Source organism: Amaranthus tricolor, chromosome 1 (genome assembly GCF_026212465.1).
Source record: "Amaranthus tricolor cultivar Red isolate AtriRed21 chromosome 1, ASM2621246v1, whole genome shotgun sequence".
Lineage (NCBI taxonomy): Eukaryota > Viridiplantae > Streptophyta > Magnoliopsida > Caryophyllales > Amaranthaceae > Amaranthus > Amaranthus tricolor.
Window position 1 is genome coordinate 33,102,234 of NC_080047.1, and position 19,741 is coordinate 33,121,974.

Here is a 19,741-nt window from a genome sequence, read left to right on the forward strand (position 1 = left end):
AGCAGACATAGTTTTTGGTGAAATGGTCTGGGTTGCCAATAGAGGAAGCTCAGTGGGCCCTAGCAGAAGACTTCAACCTCTCTTTTCCTCACTTTACTACATGAAACTTGAGGACAAGTTTACCTAAGGAGAGAGTATTGATATAGTCATGTTTGTAATTAAGGGCATTTTAGTCTTTTTATTATGTTAGTTAGTTTGTTATGTTTGAGCTTTTATGTTTGTTAGGTTAATTGTAGTTTGTTAGAGGGCATTGCTCCTATATAAATGTATTGATCTTGTGTATTTATTCATCAATTAATAAATCAACATCGTTTCTTCCTCTCTTCTCTATTTCTCTTCTTTCTCTTCCCTCTCAATTTCTGTTTCTTCAAAATTCAACACCCAATTGATCATGGAAGACCCAGATCATACCCTTAAACAGCTAGATAACCTTGTACCAGCTATCATACAAGCACTAAATTTAAGAGTTAATTTACCCAAACCACTAGACTTTTTGATGCTAAGCCACTCTAAAAGATATACAAAACACACCCTTTGTATGGCATTTTTAAAGAGCAAAACTCACTTGTTATAATCTCGAAAAATATTCCAGTTAGTTGATCTATGTTGAATTTACTTGTGTTTGAGCTTACATTCTACCTTCAAAAGCTGGGAATAAATTTGTATTCTTTATTAGGTTTTTTCCTCTTTATAACTTTCATATAGCCTAACCTTCATGTAGTCAACTTAGAGTCAAAACCCTCATATCACTTCATAGCATTAAGCGCTCACGAGATATGTGACCTATTTTCATAGGTGGCCGACAAGTCGTCAAATTGAAGCTAACACCTTGTCCATCAGTGCATTATGCCATTGACAATCCACTAACTAACATCGTCATGTTTTTTTTCATAATTACAATTTTTCATTTAATTATAATTCATGTAAAGCACTTGGTCACGGTGACCATTGATCCAAAGTTCATTATGTCATATTACATTTTCAGATAATAAAAGTTTCTATGAATTGTCCGACTTTTCAAACCACCACTTAGAATCCATATGGCCCATGTATTCTCAATTTCAAAGTGGACCCTGAAGACAATAAGCTCATATCACACGAGCTTCATTTTTAAGTTTGTCTATAAGCTCATCCACTGAAGACAATATGACCCCTGCTTTCCTCTTTGGAGGTTCAGAAACTTCAAGGACTTCTAAGTCAGATCTTATATGTACATTTAGCTCCTCGGGACTAACCTTCTTTATAGGCTTCGATTTTGCCTTCATAATATTGGGAAGTGTAGCGTATCTGGGCTGGTTCAATCTCAAATCAGTTCTACGCACAGATAAAACAAATAAGTTAGTTTAATATTTGTACGTTTAACATATCAACTAGACAAGGTAACCAAGAACAGATATGTGATGTGAAGCAATTTAGCAGCCAGAATGTTGGTGATGTTTTAGAAAGATTCTGCATAAGATCAAGCAATATGAGATGAAACAAAATTTTGTGCGCGTCCAATCTTTGAGCAGGTATAAAAACACAGTTCAGTGTATATGAATGCCTTCAAAATTCAAGTTCTGTTAATTAAGGCATAGGAAGAAACTTCTATAAGGCATAATTAGCAAATAGTTCGTAAACAGTCAATTTTAAGATTCTGGCTTTCTGCGTAATGAAGAAATAAAAGCATCTGAGTGGCCCACACTGCTATCAGGTTTTGACCAATTAGCCAGAACCCTGCTCATCAACATTATATCCAAAATCATTGTCTGGTGGTTCTGCTTAATTGATAAGTGTTAATGATCATAATAACCCAAAAACATCTATCAGTATAATCAACATTAACCAGTATTATATTAAGAGATTATAAAACATCTACCAGCTAAATAAGCAAATCAAATCTAATAGTTCTACCAAGGTGAAACAAGGAACCGAAGCTTACGTTACGACTGCTGGCAAGTCTAAGCATATAGTCTCAATACCACCATCCACCTCTCTGTCAACAGTTGCAGTCTTTTTCTCCTTATCCAGCACAACCTACTATAAACAAAGCATAAAGTTCCGAAAGGAAAATTTTTAATTGACTGGAGAGACATGTATTGCCATACATAGAGAGCTAGAGTAGAAATTCAGAACCCCAAACATGAAATGAGTTCAGAAAGACAAAGCATTTTGCTGGGCGTTACAATCTCATCTCATCTATTATCAACCAGTGGTGCACTTGCTCTGCAGTTCTACCCCGAGGTCCAATTAATCTGACTCATTTAAACTTTCAAGGCATGTCAGGAGCCATGTGTGTTGCGTCACACACGCAATAGGATGGTCCCTAACTGTAGCAGTAACACCAGACACAAAGCCCTAGTCGCCTAAATACACCAACCCCATTATCTGTTTTCATAGTTTTATTAGTGGAACAAATAAATATTACAAACAAGAGAATCCAATTAGGGGGGACAAGCCACTGATCAAGAATGGTTTCTCAACCACAAAACATAATCATTCAATTTTTCATTCAAAACAAATGTTAATGATAATGGATGCTAGGTATAAGCATCATGATCATCATTGTCATTGGTGATTTACCCAACCTTGCTTTGTCAAAACCATGTCCAATTTACAAGGTCCCTTTGATTATTAGCATAGTCACATTCAGTTTCTGTACCTTGGAAATATCTCTCTTTGATGCCAAACCTCCGTTCACCTTTCCTCGTGGAACATTACACGGTTCATTATCAACTTGTCTATCCCAATATCTCCTTGAAATTTCCCTTCTCTTTGAATACACTCAGCATCATTACTTTTTTTTATCTTCCACAGACTACTGTTATGGTCTGTTACTGTTAACAACATTTCCTAACCAGTCTGTATCTAATTGCTCTAATATCCAAATTGCAACTAGAATATTCTACATGTACTTTAACGTGACAATCCACAGGAGAAAATGCCTACTGCACAACTCAGAGGTATAAGGTTGACGCTACTGAAGTTAGAAGCCAGATATAAAGGAACATACATGGACACAACTCTGACAAGTCAAAAATCAGAGATTATGGGAATGTGCAGTAATTATAAGCTTCAGCAGCATAATTACTGCAAACAACTAGCCGCAGAAGTAAGCTTAAATTATAGAACTGCAATTTTGAAGAAAAGATTGAGTTTTGAAAGAAAACATTTATAAGAATCACAAAACTTAGATGTAAGAATTGGTACTGATGGATGTATTTAGTTTAGATTCGTCATAGAAATCATAAAAGAAAGGCTTCATGAGTAAAATGGCATGTACAGGCAAGAGTTTACATAAAAAAAAAATTTAAAAAAAAAAAAAAAAAACTAAAAAGAAAACTAAGCAATTATGTGTATATGAAGTTATGTCATAAATCGTAATCGCCTCCAAATTTAAATTTAGCAGTGAACATTAGTGTGCCCAAAATATCAATACCTTAGATGCAAATGTTCCTTGGGGCCAATTGAGAAGTCCAGCCACCATTTGTCCTGTTTGGTTGCAATCATCATCAATAGCCTGCATAGCCATCATCGCCAATAAGAAACAGACAAACTGTAAAATAAAATATTTCTTTGAAAAGAAAACAATTAATTTATGATATTGGACATAAATTATTCAAGTCAGCTATTTTAAAATGAAAAGTTCGATCAGATATTTTCACAAGTTCCTATGACACAAGCTCAAAATTAAATGACTACATTCGTTTCACTTGCAACGTCCTTAAGTGCAAAAACGTAATTTTGGTCACGATTGCGATAACATTCGCAAAATATATAAATAATGATCAAATGATCAACTCTTGAACCAGGATTTACTGATCAAGACTTTGAAGCTAATTCTAAGCATAATGATCAATCCAAACCAGCTGAACATTCAACAAAAATTCCGTCTATTAATGCTCCCTTTACTCAAAGGAAAAGATTCAAACACACATCATCCCATCCACAAGACAATATTATTATTAATTCAAGTTGTCCAACTAAAGGTATACAGACAACAGACTAGATCCTCTATTAAAAATTTGTGCATTTGCTGTTTTTGCTACTAGCGTCTTAAGTATTTACTAAATGTTGTTAAGAGAAATCAAGCAAACTCCATATTTAAGCTAGTTTGTTAGAATAGTATAATATGTTTTGGGTTAGTTAAGGAATGCTAATATTCTGTTATAACTACCTCTACTTTGTAGCTCTCCTTAGCTGTCACTGAGTATTTAATATACCTCCGATACCTCTCCGGTAATCAATCTTTTTATTGGAAAAATAAAGGAATTGGTCTTCTTTCTTTCTTGTACATTCGGTTCTCATAAGGCATTTTCATAACCTTCATGAAAACTATCATGGTACTTGAGCCATAATTTTTTTTTTTGGAAAAATTACCCGTAAAAAATACAACCTTTCATTAATTTCCCTACAATAATACCAACTTTTGATTAACCATAAATAACACCAACTTAGGGGTTTTTTTTCCTTAAATAATACCAACTTTAGTTTATTAACTAATTTACCAAAAGATGTTAGGGACATTCTAGGAAAACACCCCCTAAGTTAGTGTTATTCATAGTTAATCAAAAGATGAAATTAATGTAGAGAAATAAGCAAAAGATTGTATTATTTCTAGTATTTTTTCTTTTTTTTTTCACTGCTTTCTTTCATCATCTACTGCTTTTTACAGTTTTTTCTCTTTCCCTGTTCTCTGCCATAATTTTTTCTTTTCCATGGCAACTCACCTATTCTGACATTAATCAAGATCCTTCAAATTTTTTCTACTTACACCCATCCGATCAAGCAAATAATAAACTTATTAGCACCATCTTCAATGGAACAAATTATAACAACTGGAAGAGAGCCAATGTCATAGCTATTTCACCAAAGAATAAAATAGGTTTCTGGATGGAACAATTATTGAACCACCTATTACAACAAACACCAATAAAACATGGGAAAGTTGCAACAATATCATTCTTGGATGGTTTATGGCATCTATAGATAAGTATATTGGACAAAGTGTTTTTTACCACAAAGTTATTGCAACACTTTGAAAGACTTAGAAGAAAGATTCAGTCAAGCTTTACCTACACAAGTCTACTCCATTCAAGAACAAATGGTATGTGCAGACAAAGGATATGACCATTTTTGAGTTCTATACTAAGGTAAAAGCCCTTTGGGATGAAATGGATAACATTTCTTCCATTCCTTCATGCAAATGCTGTAATTCATGTACACTACATAAAAAGTATACCAAAATAGAAGCAGATAAACGCATCTTACACTTTCTAATGAACGTAAATGATAAAATACGAAAATGTTGGAACAAATGTTCTAATGATGCCTATTGTGCCTTTAGCTAACACAAGTTTATAAGACTCTTCTACAAAAACTACATACGCGATTTAACAGATGTGGAGAAAAGATTTATGAACCTACTGGCTTTCAACAAGCTAGAAAATTCCATGAACAAGACACTTTCACAAATGATAAACACAACTCCAAACAAAGCAAATACCAGTGTAGCAAATAAGAAATTTTACTGTGACCATTGCAAAACCCCTGGGCATACCATATCAAGATGCTATAAAATTAATGGGTACCCCAACAAAGTGAAAAAGGTAGCAGCCATGGCTAGTCTATATTATACCATATCAGACAACTTTATGCCACTTACTTTACATGCATCTGATATTACTAATGCTTTTGATAAAGGTATAGTGACATCTCATAATCTAGAGCAAGAGTTTACTCCTAGCTGCCACCTAGGGAGTATGCATCTAATATTACCCATGAATATGATAATACACAGCAGCTAACAGTATATCAATAACCCTATTACTGATAACCTTGTCGATTTATCAACTAATATGTCATAGACTAGAAAGTCTTCACACCTAAAAAGTGCACCATATATTTTGAAAGATTATAATTGCAATATAGTAACTTCACATTATTATAACCTAGTTGCGTTTGATTCCATAAAACCTTCTTCATCTTTCAATTTACAACTTCAACATGATGAACCTAATACATACAAGCAAGCTTCTAAAGATCCAAGGTGGTTAAAACCTATAGCACATGAACTTCGAGCTTTAGAGAACAATACTTCGGATATTGTTCATTTGCCACCCAATAAGAAAACCATTGTTTGCAAATGGGTTTTCAAAATCAAGCTTAGATCAGATGAGTCTATTGAAAGGTACAAGGCAAGATTGGTTGCCAAGGGATATACCTAAGAGTATGGGGTTGACTACTTAGAAACATTTTATTCTATTATCAAGATGACCACTGTTAGATGCATTCTTGTTATTGCATCTAGCAAACAATGGCCAATTTAACAAATTGAAGTTAATATCGCTTTTCTCCATGGAGCTTTGCATGAGGAGGTTTATATATAACATCTTGATGCATTACCTTTTTCTTCAACCAAGGTACGTAAACTGAAAAAGACTTTGTATGGCTTATAGAAAACCTCTAAACAACGGTTTGCTAGATTAGTAACTAAATTAGTCTATCAAGGTTTTGTGCAATCTAAAAATGATCACTCTTTATTCATCAGAGTAAAAGACGATTTTAAAACTATTATTGTTGTTTATGTTGGAAGATCTCAAACATCATCTGAACAAGGTTTTTAGTATTACAGACCTAGGTTTATTGCATTTCTTCTTAGGTTTAGAAGTTCATTACTCACATCAAGGCATCATTTTAACTCAGAAGTATTCTTCTGAGTTACTAAGGGACGGTGGCATTTTACAATTTAAAAGAGTTTCCACTCCTTTACCTCTATATGTTAAATTACATACTGATGTATCTCATCCTTATGAGATCCAACCAGGTATAAATGTCTTGTAGGGAAGTTAAATTCTCTCACACATACAAGGCTGGATCTCGCTTTTGTTGTGCAGACCTTGAGTCAACATATGCAAACCCCTTCAGATTCTCATTATCAAGCTTTATCACACAACCATTAACTACATTCAATCTACATTAGACCAAGGAATATTATTAAATGCTACTAATGATTTGTGTTAGCAGGCTTTTTCGGAATCAGATTGGGGATATTACCCTAAGCCTAGAAGATCTATTTCGGGTTACTAGTTGCTTTTAGGAGGCTCCCCCATCAGCTAGAAATCCAAGAAGCAGTCAATCGTATCTAGATACTCTTTTGAAGTAGAAACGCGCTTGCAGCGGCTTCCTTCTGAGATCACTCAGGTGGTTAGATTAGTTGAAGAATTGGTGTTACAAAACTCAAGCCTATTTCCTTGCATTTAGATAATCTGTCTGCTCTACATATTGCTCACAACCTCGTTTTACATGAAAGGATAAAGCATATCAAGATTGATTGTCATTTTACTCGTAACAATGTCTTAGAGGGTCTAATACAATTTAAATATCAGCCAACTCAATCTCAACGCGCGGATGTTTTCAGAAAAAGTATTGCCTTCTGATTTGTTCAATAAGTTAACATCCAAGCTTTCTACTTGTTACCTGCCCCAAGGTTGAGGGGCTGTTAAGAGTAATCAAGCAAACCCCGTATTTAAGCTAGCTTGTTAGAATACTATAATTTGTTTTGGGTTAGTTAAGGAATGCTAATTTTCTATTATAACTACCCCTACTTTGTAGCTCTTCTTAGATGTCACTTAGTATTTATAACTCTCCTGTAATCTATCTTTTTTACTGGAAAAACAACGAAATTGTTCTTCTTTCTTTCTTGTACATCCGATTCTCATAAGGCATTTTCAAAACCTTCATGAAAACAATCAAACGCAAAGCAATTTCATGTTTTTGTGGATGATATTGTGAAGATAAATTAACAATAGGAGATTGGAAGAATTTTAACACGTTAGTGAAAAAATGCTCAATACATAGTGACTAACCTGTTTTCCAAGAATTAAAAGACCAGGCTTTTCAACATCAACAAGAGCCTTAAGCAACTTGGCAACATTCAAAGGATAAAAATGATCAGCTGATGAAGACTCGACATGAATGGCTCGATCAGCACCCATGGCTAAACCCGTACGCAAAGTATCAACACACTGTGCTGGTCCCATACTCACTGCCACTACCTCCGACGCCAACCCAGCCTCCCTAATTCGAAGCGCCTCTTCCAACGCTATCTCACAAAACGGATTCATTGACATTTTTACATTCTTCGTTTCTACCCCACTCTATATTCAACACAACAACAACTTTTCATCATCACAATCACGAATGCATCAAATTAAAAGGGAAATTTCAAAAAAAATATCGTTAAATGAATTGAACACATAAAATTCTTTCTCAAAAAATTGAAATTGTTAAAGAGTTCAATAAATTGAACCTTATCAGGCTTGACTCGGATTTTGACGGCGTAATCAACGACACGCTTAACTGCCACCATTATCTTCATCTCCAACGATCTGATTAAATGGACTGCTTTTTTTTTTCTAGGGTCTCCAAAATTCTGATGAGTAAAAACGAGATTTTATCGAGAAAATGTAAGAATTAGATAAGTGTTTAGTGTTGGAACTCTAGAAGTTAATTTGTTCTTAATAAGGTGGAGCCTCGTCAATAGTTTTATCCGTTTTGTGGATAATAATTGGAAGATTTATTTAGTTATTTATCAACACGATGCCAAAATAAAATTTAAAATAGATGAGTCTTTATTTAAAATAAAAATATTTCAAATTAAGCTTAGGATAATTTTAACTTTTAATACGAGCATTTTCTCCAAATTATTGTTAGTAATAGCGAATAGAAATTCTAGTCAAAAAAATGGTCTAATAAATTTGATTAAAAAAGGCACCACTCGAAATGCACAGATGGTCATCTTCTTCCTCATTTTTCGCTTACTGCAAACCCTAATAAAATGAAGAATTCCTTCGAAAACCACCATTAACTAAATTTCAACCTCTCAATTCATCCTCTATTTTTAACTTCCAGCACTATTAAAGTATTCTATTTTATCCCCAAAAAAAGTGTTATGTTTTATAGTTAGGTTGCTTTAAGTTAAATATTTATTCAATTTTTGCGTTTTTATTTTATATTAGAATTTATCTTTTTTTCATTTAAATGTGGGTTACTTATTTTGCAAATCAGTATTCCACTAGCTCATCCATAACTAATTGTATCACTTAATTGTGTATTTTTTGAGGTGTGTTTCTTGATGGTTTATTGTATTTATGTATGATTATAAAACTTGATTTTATGTTAAATGTACTTATTTATGTCAGAACTTGATAATGATGTAGAATTTATGTGTATTGTTTTGCTGAAAATAGCATCGTATAGTGTGACTATACAATATATTTGGTGAAATTCGAACAAGTAATAGGCATGTTGAGGATGTTGGTGGTAAAAATAAATTTTTTGTATGCAACTCAAACATGGATTTGAATGAATTAAAACTTATTAGAGACTATGCGGGAGCATTTAAAGTCTACCCCTATTTCCTCTTTATAGTTGTACACAGAAGAGGCACCCTTAGAGAATCAAAATGTGAATATAGTAGAAACACGTTAGGTTTTGAATGTAACTTACATTTACTCCATCCTTATGTGTATGCCTTTTTAACCCAAGAAACTCAAATTCCTTTGTTCTATTGTCCTCTTGTATTCCTAATGAACCCCCTCAAATTCATGTATCAAATGAAAAAAGATAAACATAGGAGGAACAAATGAGCGAGTTGTTCTATTGTCCTCTTATATTCCTAATGAACCCCCTCAAATTCATGTATCAAATGGAAAAAGATAAACTTACACTAGTGGAAAAAACCTCATTTGCTGCGGTTTTGGCCCCAAGCAATAGTGATAGCAGCAAATAGCCTATTTTAAATGCTGCGGTTAAAAACCGCAGCAAAAAAGGGCATTATTTTCTGCGGTTATTGGGCAAAACCGCAGCAAAAAGAGAAGAGTTATTTGCTACGGTCAGGGGCAAAACCGCAGCAAATAAGTGTGCATTATTTGCTGCGGTTTTGCCCCTGACCGCAGCAAATAATCTATTTTTTTTTCTTTTTTCGTTTTATACTCATAATAATCCAATAATAATGTACATTGTAATAACAATGATTAATCCAATAATAAATCAAATGATAATCACAAATAATCCAACATTGTAATAATAATCCAATATTAATAATATGTACGTACAGAAAGGCTTATTGCAGATTGCTTTATGCTACGGAAAAAAGTTTATTTGGATAGTACATCATCCTCACACAAAACATACCAAGAAATAGGTTCCAACACTTTAACATCCATGCCTTTATCAAAAAGTAGGGCACATAGTGTGATGTGCTAGAGCATGCACCAGGTAAGGTACTAGATATTCTGGATAAAGCATCAGAGAATTTGTATCAGATAGCATGGAAAGCTGCCGGGCTTTTATTTGACGACACATCTGTATAACTTCACCAAGATTACGTTTGTCCTGCAAAAGAGGTAGCATGAAATAAAAGCTCAGTTGCATGACAATTTCAAACAAGCTAAGCTGCAATAAAAATTTATCATATTCAGGAATTGAAGTTTGATACGATTGACTGATACCTCATCTATTGCTGCATGTTTGGAAGAAAAAATATCCATTGGAAAAGCACATGCATATTTTGGATCCAAAATGCGATCCTTGATGTACTGATGAACTTTGCTGAGGAACAATTTCCTAGCTTGACGGAAATTTATCTGAGTTTCACATAATGCAACGATGAAAACAGAATTAAATTCCGAAACTAATAACCAACCTGTACAAGAGAGTTTGAATATCAATCAAAAAATTGAACAAATGTATACTAATCAAAAGCTCCTACCTCAACTGTCCTTAAAGCTAAATGGAAGACGTCAACGGGTATACTAGTATCCCAACATCTTGACAGGCGAAGGATGGATTTGGCAGAAGCAAGCTTCAAGTGAGCCTTATCCACAGAACTGCAATAAAACACCAGTATTTTATTGACAGCAAAATTTGTATAATTGTAGCACAAAAAGCATACCTAACAACCAACCTCCACCGTACCTTGATTCTAATTCTTTTGAAAAATCTCCAAAGGAAAGCATATTTCTAAGAATTTCTATGAGATCATCGATTCCACCTCGAAGATGAGCATCTTTAACGGGTAGGTAGCTCTTGACCAGTGTTTTAATACCATAAATCTGCCCAGAAAAAAAAACCAAAGAATGATACACATGTATCCAAATACAAAACTAGATGTTCTCCCATATGAAACTATCAGAAAAGGGTAATCAATAACCACCTTATATGTCTAACCTCAATTTGGTGTCTTGAGTTAGGTTAAAAAGTAGAAGTATTATTGAGGTTTAGGAAGGAAAGGCGAGAAAAAATCAAGGGAAATTAATTAGTAAAACTGATTGTTGAATTAAAGAAAGGCCCACATAGCATAATCATCCAGGAAACGAATTAAGGTGCTACAAAAACAAAAGTACCTTATAAGGTGGTTATTTAAACAAAAAATTAATTTAAGGTAACAATTTTTCCTAAAAACTACTCCATTTAGCTCAATATATGAATAAGCAATCCTTAAATGTATTTAGTTTACTTTTTAAAGCATAATAAGTCAAGGAAAACATATGATCATATAAAAAAAAGTCCAGGAAAACATGGAACCCACAAATATCGACGAAAGTATTTTACTGGAACCAACCTTTAAAAGACAAAGTTCACTCCTATCACGCCACCGTGCTTTCGGTTTATCTTGTCCTTTCTGGAAGCATGAAGATGAATTTGATAATAGGTACAACATTGCAAAACCAGAATATTTAGTAAAAGGCTACAAGATTAAATTCTAACATAAATTACTGCATTGCAAAATTTTGCTTTTAATGAATTCTATTATTTCACTTTCTCTAGTTTCAAAGACAGCCATTGCAGTTTGTGCTATACACCCAAGTGACTGCAGTATAGTAGGCAAATGTGCCTTCTCATCCAACATATCAACCAACCTCTGCAAAAACAATCACAGAGATTAGCTATGCAAAACCATAATCATAATACAAGGTAAACAATAAGTTAAATACCTTGTATAGAACAGAGAGTGTACAGCATACTTGGCCTGCCTTCGTGTTCCTTCTAAACACAACCTTTCAAGTATAAGATCTACGGAACTGTGGGTAAGCAACATATTGTATTATATTGAACAAAAGAATTTTAACATACATTACTTGGCCTGCCTAACGTATACTATCTGACAGTAAGTCTAACTGGAAATTAAGAATTCGAACAAAACAAAATCAAAGAACATGAATAAAGAAAATGAAATGAATAACATGAAAAGAAAACAAAATCAAAATATACAAATAATTAACAAACCACACAAACCTCATTCACAAATAATTACTAAATATGCAAATAATTAATTAACAAACCACATTTTTAACTAAATTACTAAATTACAAGTGAAACAATAAAAATATAAACTTGCAAATTTACAAAACAAATAGAAATTACCTTGATTTCGTGGGTTATGTAATAATCTACAAAGAAAAAAAAATTAGCACTAATTTTCAGATGTATCATATTGAACTTGCAGTTTAATTTTCAAATGTATTACCTTGATTTTTGAAGTTTGAAGTTTAATTTGATAATGAACAAGAACGGTTTTGAAGAAATGATGATGAACAAGAGCAGTACTGTTTATGAAAGAGCAGTACGATAATGAACAAGAACGCGTTTGAAGTTAATGAACGAAGGACAATGGAACGAAGGGTTTTTGCGTTTGAAATCTGGAATGGAACGAAGGAGAATGAAGGAATTACAAAATGTTCGTTTGTGCGTTTGAAGTTAATGAACGAAGGAGCGAGAATGGAACGAAGGTTTGTGCGTCTGGAATGGAATGAAGGAATGAAGGAGAGAATAGAAGCTTAAGGGAAGGAGAGAACATAAGCTTAAGGGTTATGTCTGATGAAAATATAAACTTTAAGCTTTTAGGCGCCATTTCAATACCGTTAATTGCTCCGGTCAAAGACATAACCGCAGCAGTTATGAATTCTTCAAGGACTATTTGCTGCGGGCACACATACAAACGCAGCAATTGAGTGTAATACAGTGTATTTGCTGCGGTCGAAGACGAAAACCGCAGCAATTAATGGTTCTTTTTTTTTTCTTACTCTTTTTCCTATTTATTGCTGCGTATATGCAAAAACCGCAGCAAATGTTAAGCAGCAAATACGTTTTTTCCACTAGTGTTAGGAGGAACAAATGAGCGAGTTATTGAGACTCTCATAATAAGAGTAATGAATTTATAGAAGCTTAATCTGAGGACGATGTAAGTGTGAATGAGGATACCCTAGCCAATGACTTGAATCTAGAAAAATTTCCTACAATTGTTCCACCACATCTTATGTTATAGTTCCTCTATTAGATGAATATATAAAGGACAACTCTTGAAGGTCTTGGGTTGACTTGGTTTGACTTGGTCTCCTTTGTTTGTTGTTACTAACAAAGAATAAGGAATGGTTGACTTTTTGTCTTTTTCTTTACCGACATTGTTTTGCTCTCCTGTAGTAATAGCGAACGAATCTCTAACCTTAGCTTTGGGCGAGCAAACACTTACTTTGCAAATTAAAATTCCTTAAGATTATTTGGGGAATTTCTTTCATAAAAATGCTCAATTTGTGAAAAGTTTCGTGCCGAATAAGGTAATTTTTGGGCTTGGTCAATCTGAGCCCAAACTTCGGTATATCTCTAATTCAGCCAATAAAACTCCTCTTAGAACAACAAATATTGTATGAGACCATATTATATATAAAACAAACTCATATAATTAGTAAATTTCTTTGATTCGTCACTTTCAGATAGTAAGTGATCACATTAAGGTTATAAGTGATCATTTTAATACTTCACTTTAATCTTATAATCGGTGATTTTATGATGCTAATTGATAACTTTAAGGCTATAAGTGACTACCTTGAGACTGTCAATAAAAATTTGGTTAGTACAATAAAGATGATTTCACTATTAGACCATCTCATTTGAGAATTTGTCCTCTTAGAAATGCGATTTAATGCACAGTAAATTTCTTGTGAGACGACTGCATGTGAGGGACCACTTATAGGCCAAGCCGATGGCCTTTATTTATTAGTAAAATAATAAAGTTTGAGTTCATATTTTATCGAGAGGTGACAACTGGATATCAAAACCTTTCACATGTCCCAACGGAGATGACCATTATGTTGCACGATGTGAAAAGGATACTAGGGTTGTATATTTAATGAACACCCAGGCACTGCATATATTGGGTGTATTACATTCTTCGATATCATTGAGTTTTATTTACCAAAGATTTTAATTAGAAAGCTTGTGTACGTCTATTGTACTCTCTCTGCCCCATTACAACCTACTAATGACCATATTAAGTCTCATTTGGGGCAACTAGTATTACTGCTGAGACTTGGGATAAGTTCCCTTATTACGCACGCGTTGAGGATCAGACACTTATCTGGGCATCTATTTCATCAAAGAATATTCTTGAGAACCAAGACCAGTTCAGAGTGGTGTCTAACCCATTTTGTATCTTAAGGAAAGGTTTAAGTTCCTCTTTTGCTAAGACGGATAGCAAAGTTGATTTCATAAGCTTTTTAAATTATTTTATATTCTAATATGTTTATTTTCTAATATTTCACTATGTTTTATTTAAGTAGTGGGTCCATAAATGACTAAGGCATATACGACTACTTCTTAGCTTATATGTCACGTTGATATGAGCCCTCAAGATCAGTAGATGCTACCTTGCTAGAGGTCTAGGAGATTCGTAGATGCTACCTTCCTTGTGTTATTGTATTATTTAATGCACTCTATTTGACTTGGTATGTAACTGCAAACTTTTTATTTATAATATTGATGTGTTTATTAAGAATGATGTTTTTATTGATAATAATGTTTCTAATTACAAATTACAAATTACAATATTTTTCACTACAAAACAATGTGTCAAAAGCGTTACTAGCCTACTACCGCTACCAATGTAATATTTAAAGGACGAATATTGGCTCTCAATTCTATCAATAGTCTGGTAAGCCATATATATGTACAACCATTCTACTATACACACATAAAATTCTTTTTATGTTTGAACCAAATTCTTATTATGTAATGGTTTACCTTTTTATTTCCCTAAGACTTGGTAGAAATAATGACTTTCTAGCGGTGTTCAAATTGATCAACTGTAAAGCAATCAACCAAAGGGTTCCACTTGGTTTGCTTAAATAACTCTCCTTACTGATTTTGTTTACCACTACATACATAATTTGTTAATCATTTTATCCAAATCATTTCGTATGTGCCATACACATAAAAATTGTCAATAATCCTTATTTGTAGAAGAAATCATTAGTTTAATATATAATAAATAAAGTAAAAATAATTGGTAGAAATAGAAAAATACTTGGAAAAACATCACAGATAGCTAAAGATAACTCCTCGTCTCGATAAGTCACGAGTACAATTAGGGATGGTCATGGGGCGGGTCTGGAGCAGGTCTGGCCAGACCCGGACCCGGACCCTATTATTTTTTTTGGATCCAGATCCAGATCCGGACCCTAAGGGTCCAAAATTTTCAGACCCAGACCCGGACCCTACGGATCTGACAGGGTCTAGGGTCCTTAATGGGTCCTTAATGGGTCTTATACAAAGCCTCTTTGATTTGTTAAAATTGAACCTTTTTCGCGTTTTTTTGTATTTTTGTAAGCAACTTATTATCGTATTACAAACACTTGTTTGAGTCCATGAAATTCAAATATTCTAGTAAGGAAAATGAGAGGAAGGTACTCAGGTAGTAAGTTTATAACCCTCCAAATTATTTTTTGTATCTTTGCATGAGGGAAAGGACTTCAAAAACCTCAACTTTTTTGTTTGGGATTTGTTTCTTGATAAGTCTACAATCTTGCATCCACCTTACTTAGTTTTGTTGTCTTATTGTAATTGCCTCTCTGCTCCATTGCTGCCAACCTTGACACTTACGTCCATAGCTTATGTACATAATGAAACATCCCACCAGTACCTTCCTAAGTCACTGATAGTCCGCCACCATCCCTGTAAACCTACCAACCAACTCAATTTTAACTCTCAATTTTAAAAGTTTAGGGTCCGGGTCCGGGTCCAGGTCTTCATCTTAGGACCCGGACCCGGACCCGTCAAAATTTTTTTGGATCCAGACCCGGATCCGGATCCGACGGGTCTCAAAAATTAAGACCTAGACCCTTATAAAAGGGGCGGGTCCGGGGCGAGTCCAACAGGGTCCTGGACCCATGACCATCCCTAAGTACAATAGGAGTTTGAACACCCCTAAATCGATAAAACTTTCCAATACCCAAGTGTACGAAACTCCGACTACATCCCTCATTGGGCATAATGCTGCCAAGAAATCGTGAATTGTTAGATTCATACCAACAATCTCACATGCCAGTCACTACTCAATTCTTGTTGTTGGTTTTATATGTGGAAGCGATCAAGACATCATAAGGTCATGTACGAAGAAACTGATTGAATGTAAGGTTTTCCCATCAATAAACAATTCGATTGTCCATTACCATCCATATCCATTAAATCTCATGTTTTGTTGCTAGATAAAGACATTATTGTATAGAAGACCTACCATCCATCTCTTCACCTCTAGTAACTTATCTAAGGTTATATATTTGATTCATACTATAACCCTAAGAATAGTTTTGCCTGATTGATGTCAAGATATAGATTGCATACTAGTCAAATTAAGCTCTCTTATATGATTTCGAATGTCAATACGTACTTCCTTTAACACGACCATCTTGGTACACTGTAAATCAATAATTGCGTCTTGCTTTATCACCAGGACACACTTTCACTTACATGGTATTTCATCAAGTTTACGACAATATTATTAATCATAAATTGACAACCACATGCCCTACTTCTAGATCCTAGTTGAACAGCTTTATCTAAGTCTTGTAATTGGCTTCTAAACCAACTACATCGATGGCAGGGATATAGACTAATTGTAAAATAAGTAAATAACCCTATTTTTGCAAATAAGATGCACAACTGAAATAGAAACAAATATACGAATAGCTATTTAGTTAACTCAAGCATGCAATTCATCTTCTAATTCAAATTGCCCGTAATAAATCTCTTTCATTTTCTACTTCATCATTACCATAATCCTCCAAATTTTCCAACATATATTTTAAAACACATTGAAATTAATAAAAATAAATTACTATAAAAATAATAATTTTAAAATATATTTTTGAATAATTGCAAGTCTCACAAGTTATGCAACAGGGCATCAAATGTTTGACTGAACCTAGGCCGAAACACATATTTAGCATGACTCGACAAAAATTTATGAAATTTGACTACATACATAAAATCAATGCTTTTTTTAGGGTTTAGTGCATGTGCATCATTCATATTCTTTCAATGTTGAAAATTAGTTATAGCGTTTATTTTATTCAGAAGTTAGAGAGATGGAAAAATAAAATATTAAGTCAATTTATAAATTTTAATATATAAGAGATGACAACACAATAAAATGATACAAAAATTAATATCTAACTAAAATAAAATGTGTTAATACTAATTATTACTTGAGATCATCTTTTAATGACATGGTCTCAATTGGGCCATCCAATTTAAAAAATAAAATAAAATACAATTTTCAAACAAAGCATGCGCTTTCTTCCTCTCGTCTTCTTCTTCAGCAAACATTTATGGTGGTTTTCCTTTTTCCAATGACTTTTTATCCTTATTGTACATAAAACTATTTATAACTATCCTTATTTTTCTCCAATTTAATTTTCACCATTAAATTCATATAAAAAAAGTTATGATTCAATTAGCTAGAGTTTCAATTTCAACAAGCAAGAATTGATTAATGGCGAGTAGTTAGTACAATGGAGCAAACAATATTTGGTGATGGATAGTTAGCTCACTTTCTTTTTTTTTTTTTTTTTTTTTTTCTACAACTCATTATTTCTCACTTCTCCTTCACATGATAAACCTTTTTTCTCTCTAATTTTACAAAAATCTTCCTACTTCAGGATGAATATGATGATTTCATTACAAAATTTCCGTATAATGTTAGTATCAAACATTAAAATTCGTTCAAACACCTACTTGATATATACACCAAATACCTACTTAATATATCTCAAACACTTAATTAACATACGCCAAATAACTACTTGACATGCCTCAAGTACATACTTTACATATCCAAACCCGTACTTAATATACCTCAAACACCTATTTGATAACCTGAACACCTACTTGGTATACCACAAATATCTACTTAGTATATTTCAAATTCCTACCTAATATACTCCAAATACGTACTTGGTATACCCCAAATACCTAATTTGTATACCTCAAACCCCTACTTAATATACCTTAAACCCTTACTTGATAACCCCAAAAATCTACTGATATACCTCAAGTACTACTTAGTATACCCCAAAATACCTACTTAATATATCTCAAATCCCAACTAGATATATCCTAAAATCCCACTTTACATACCTCAAACACATACTTGGTATAACTCAATTGTACATGTGAAATACCTCCTAGTAAACCAATACTCTAGCTACTTCTACCAATAAAAACAACTACTAAGACTTACTGTTAAAATATCTCCTTCTAGTGATAAAAAGGCCTTCTATATTTATTACAATAAAACCTACTTAGTGATAAAATATGAACTTATAGGTTACAATATCAACTACAAATTTGTTTAATCTTTCATTATAATCTTATTTTAACGATTTGATATAATTTTCTTGATGATTTGATTAAATATTATTGGTTGAGTGGATAAATATATGGTTGAATAACTCAAGAATGTTGTTTTTCAATTTAAAATTATACATAAAGTGTATGAGAAAGAAGAAAACGATTTTTTCTAAATGGGTGATTAGCTTTCAATTACAAACATATTTTTAAATTGAACACTAATTGACTAGGCCTTTGGGATATGTCTCTCAAAAGATCTACTGATAGAGGTGTTTATTTGGGTTATTGGGTCGGTTTCGGACGGGTGTCATTCGATTCGATTGTATTTTGGATCGTTTATTATTCGGATGCGTGTTGTGACGAGTCATACTCGGGTCGGGTCGATTAGTCACGGTTCGGTTGAAGATCGGTTATTCGACAATCGGGTTAGTATCAGGTCGGTGTCGGTTAAAGTTCGTGTCGAGTTTCAATCAGTCTCGGGTTGTCATCGGTTAATAATTGGTTTGGTTTTACCATGTACGGATCGGGTTCGGGTATTTTTCAAGTAGAATTCGGCTACGAATTGCGAATTACTAATTACTAATTACTATTGATCGAATCAATATCAGATTAAGCTGTTAGTCATTTTTTAATTGATGATAAGGTTACATTACTTAAAGCAAAATAGTGAAAATGCAAATCAATTAGTAATCATTATTACATTGTTACTTTTACTTGTTTGACCGGAAATTAAAATTATAAAGTTCTATCAATTTTCATCTAATTCGATTAAAAATAGTTAAATAAACATTGACCATTAATTATTAACTCTAAAAATATGAAATCATGTATTTATAAAATTTATTTCATTAAAATATTTATGACTTTATTAGAATAACTAATAGATGATTGAATATGAGTCAATCATACTTCTATGTAAAAAAATGGTTTGGGTTTATAGTAGTTCGATCTAAACTTCGTTCGGGTTAAGTCAGTTTTAGCCGGATCGAGTTCTGTTTTGAGCATGATTCAGGTCGGATATGACTCGGGTCGGTCATTGTTAGGTTCGGGTAATCTCGGTTAACGGTTATGTGTC

At 33.3% G+C, this 19,741-nt stretch overlaps 1 protein-coding gene and 1 long non-coding RNA gene across 2 annotated transcripts; both read right to left on the reverse strand.

The window, feature by feature from the left end:
• Positions 1–815: 815 nt before the first annotated feature.
• On the reverse strand, positions 816–8,555 carry LOC130821076 (electron transfer flavoprotein subunit beta, mitochondrial). Its single transcript, XM_057686692.1, has 5 exons — positions 8,291–8,555; positions 7,848–8,138; positions 3,419–3,499; positions 1,922–2,016; positions 816–1,314 (listed from the first exon to the last, which is right to left on the reverse strand). The coding sequence occupies exons 1-5, from the start codon at positions 8,357–8,359 to the stop codon at positions 1,089–1,091; spliced, it is 762 nt and encodes a 253-aa protein (XP_057542675.1). The 5' UTR covers positions 8,360–8,555; the 3' UTR covers positions 816–1,088.
• Positions 8,556–10,764: 2,209 nt separating this feature from the next.
• LOC130825856 (uncharacterized) lies at positions 10,765–11,655 on the reverse strand. The gene is made up of 3 exons (XR_009046970.1): positions 11,606–11,655; positions 10,960–11,096; positions 10,765–10,871 (listed from the first exon to the last, which is right to left on the reverse strand). It is a non-coding gene; the product is annotated as an uncharacterized LOC130825856 (long non-coding RNA).
• Between the last annotated feature and the right edge of the window lie 8,086 nt (positions 11,656–19,741).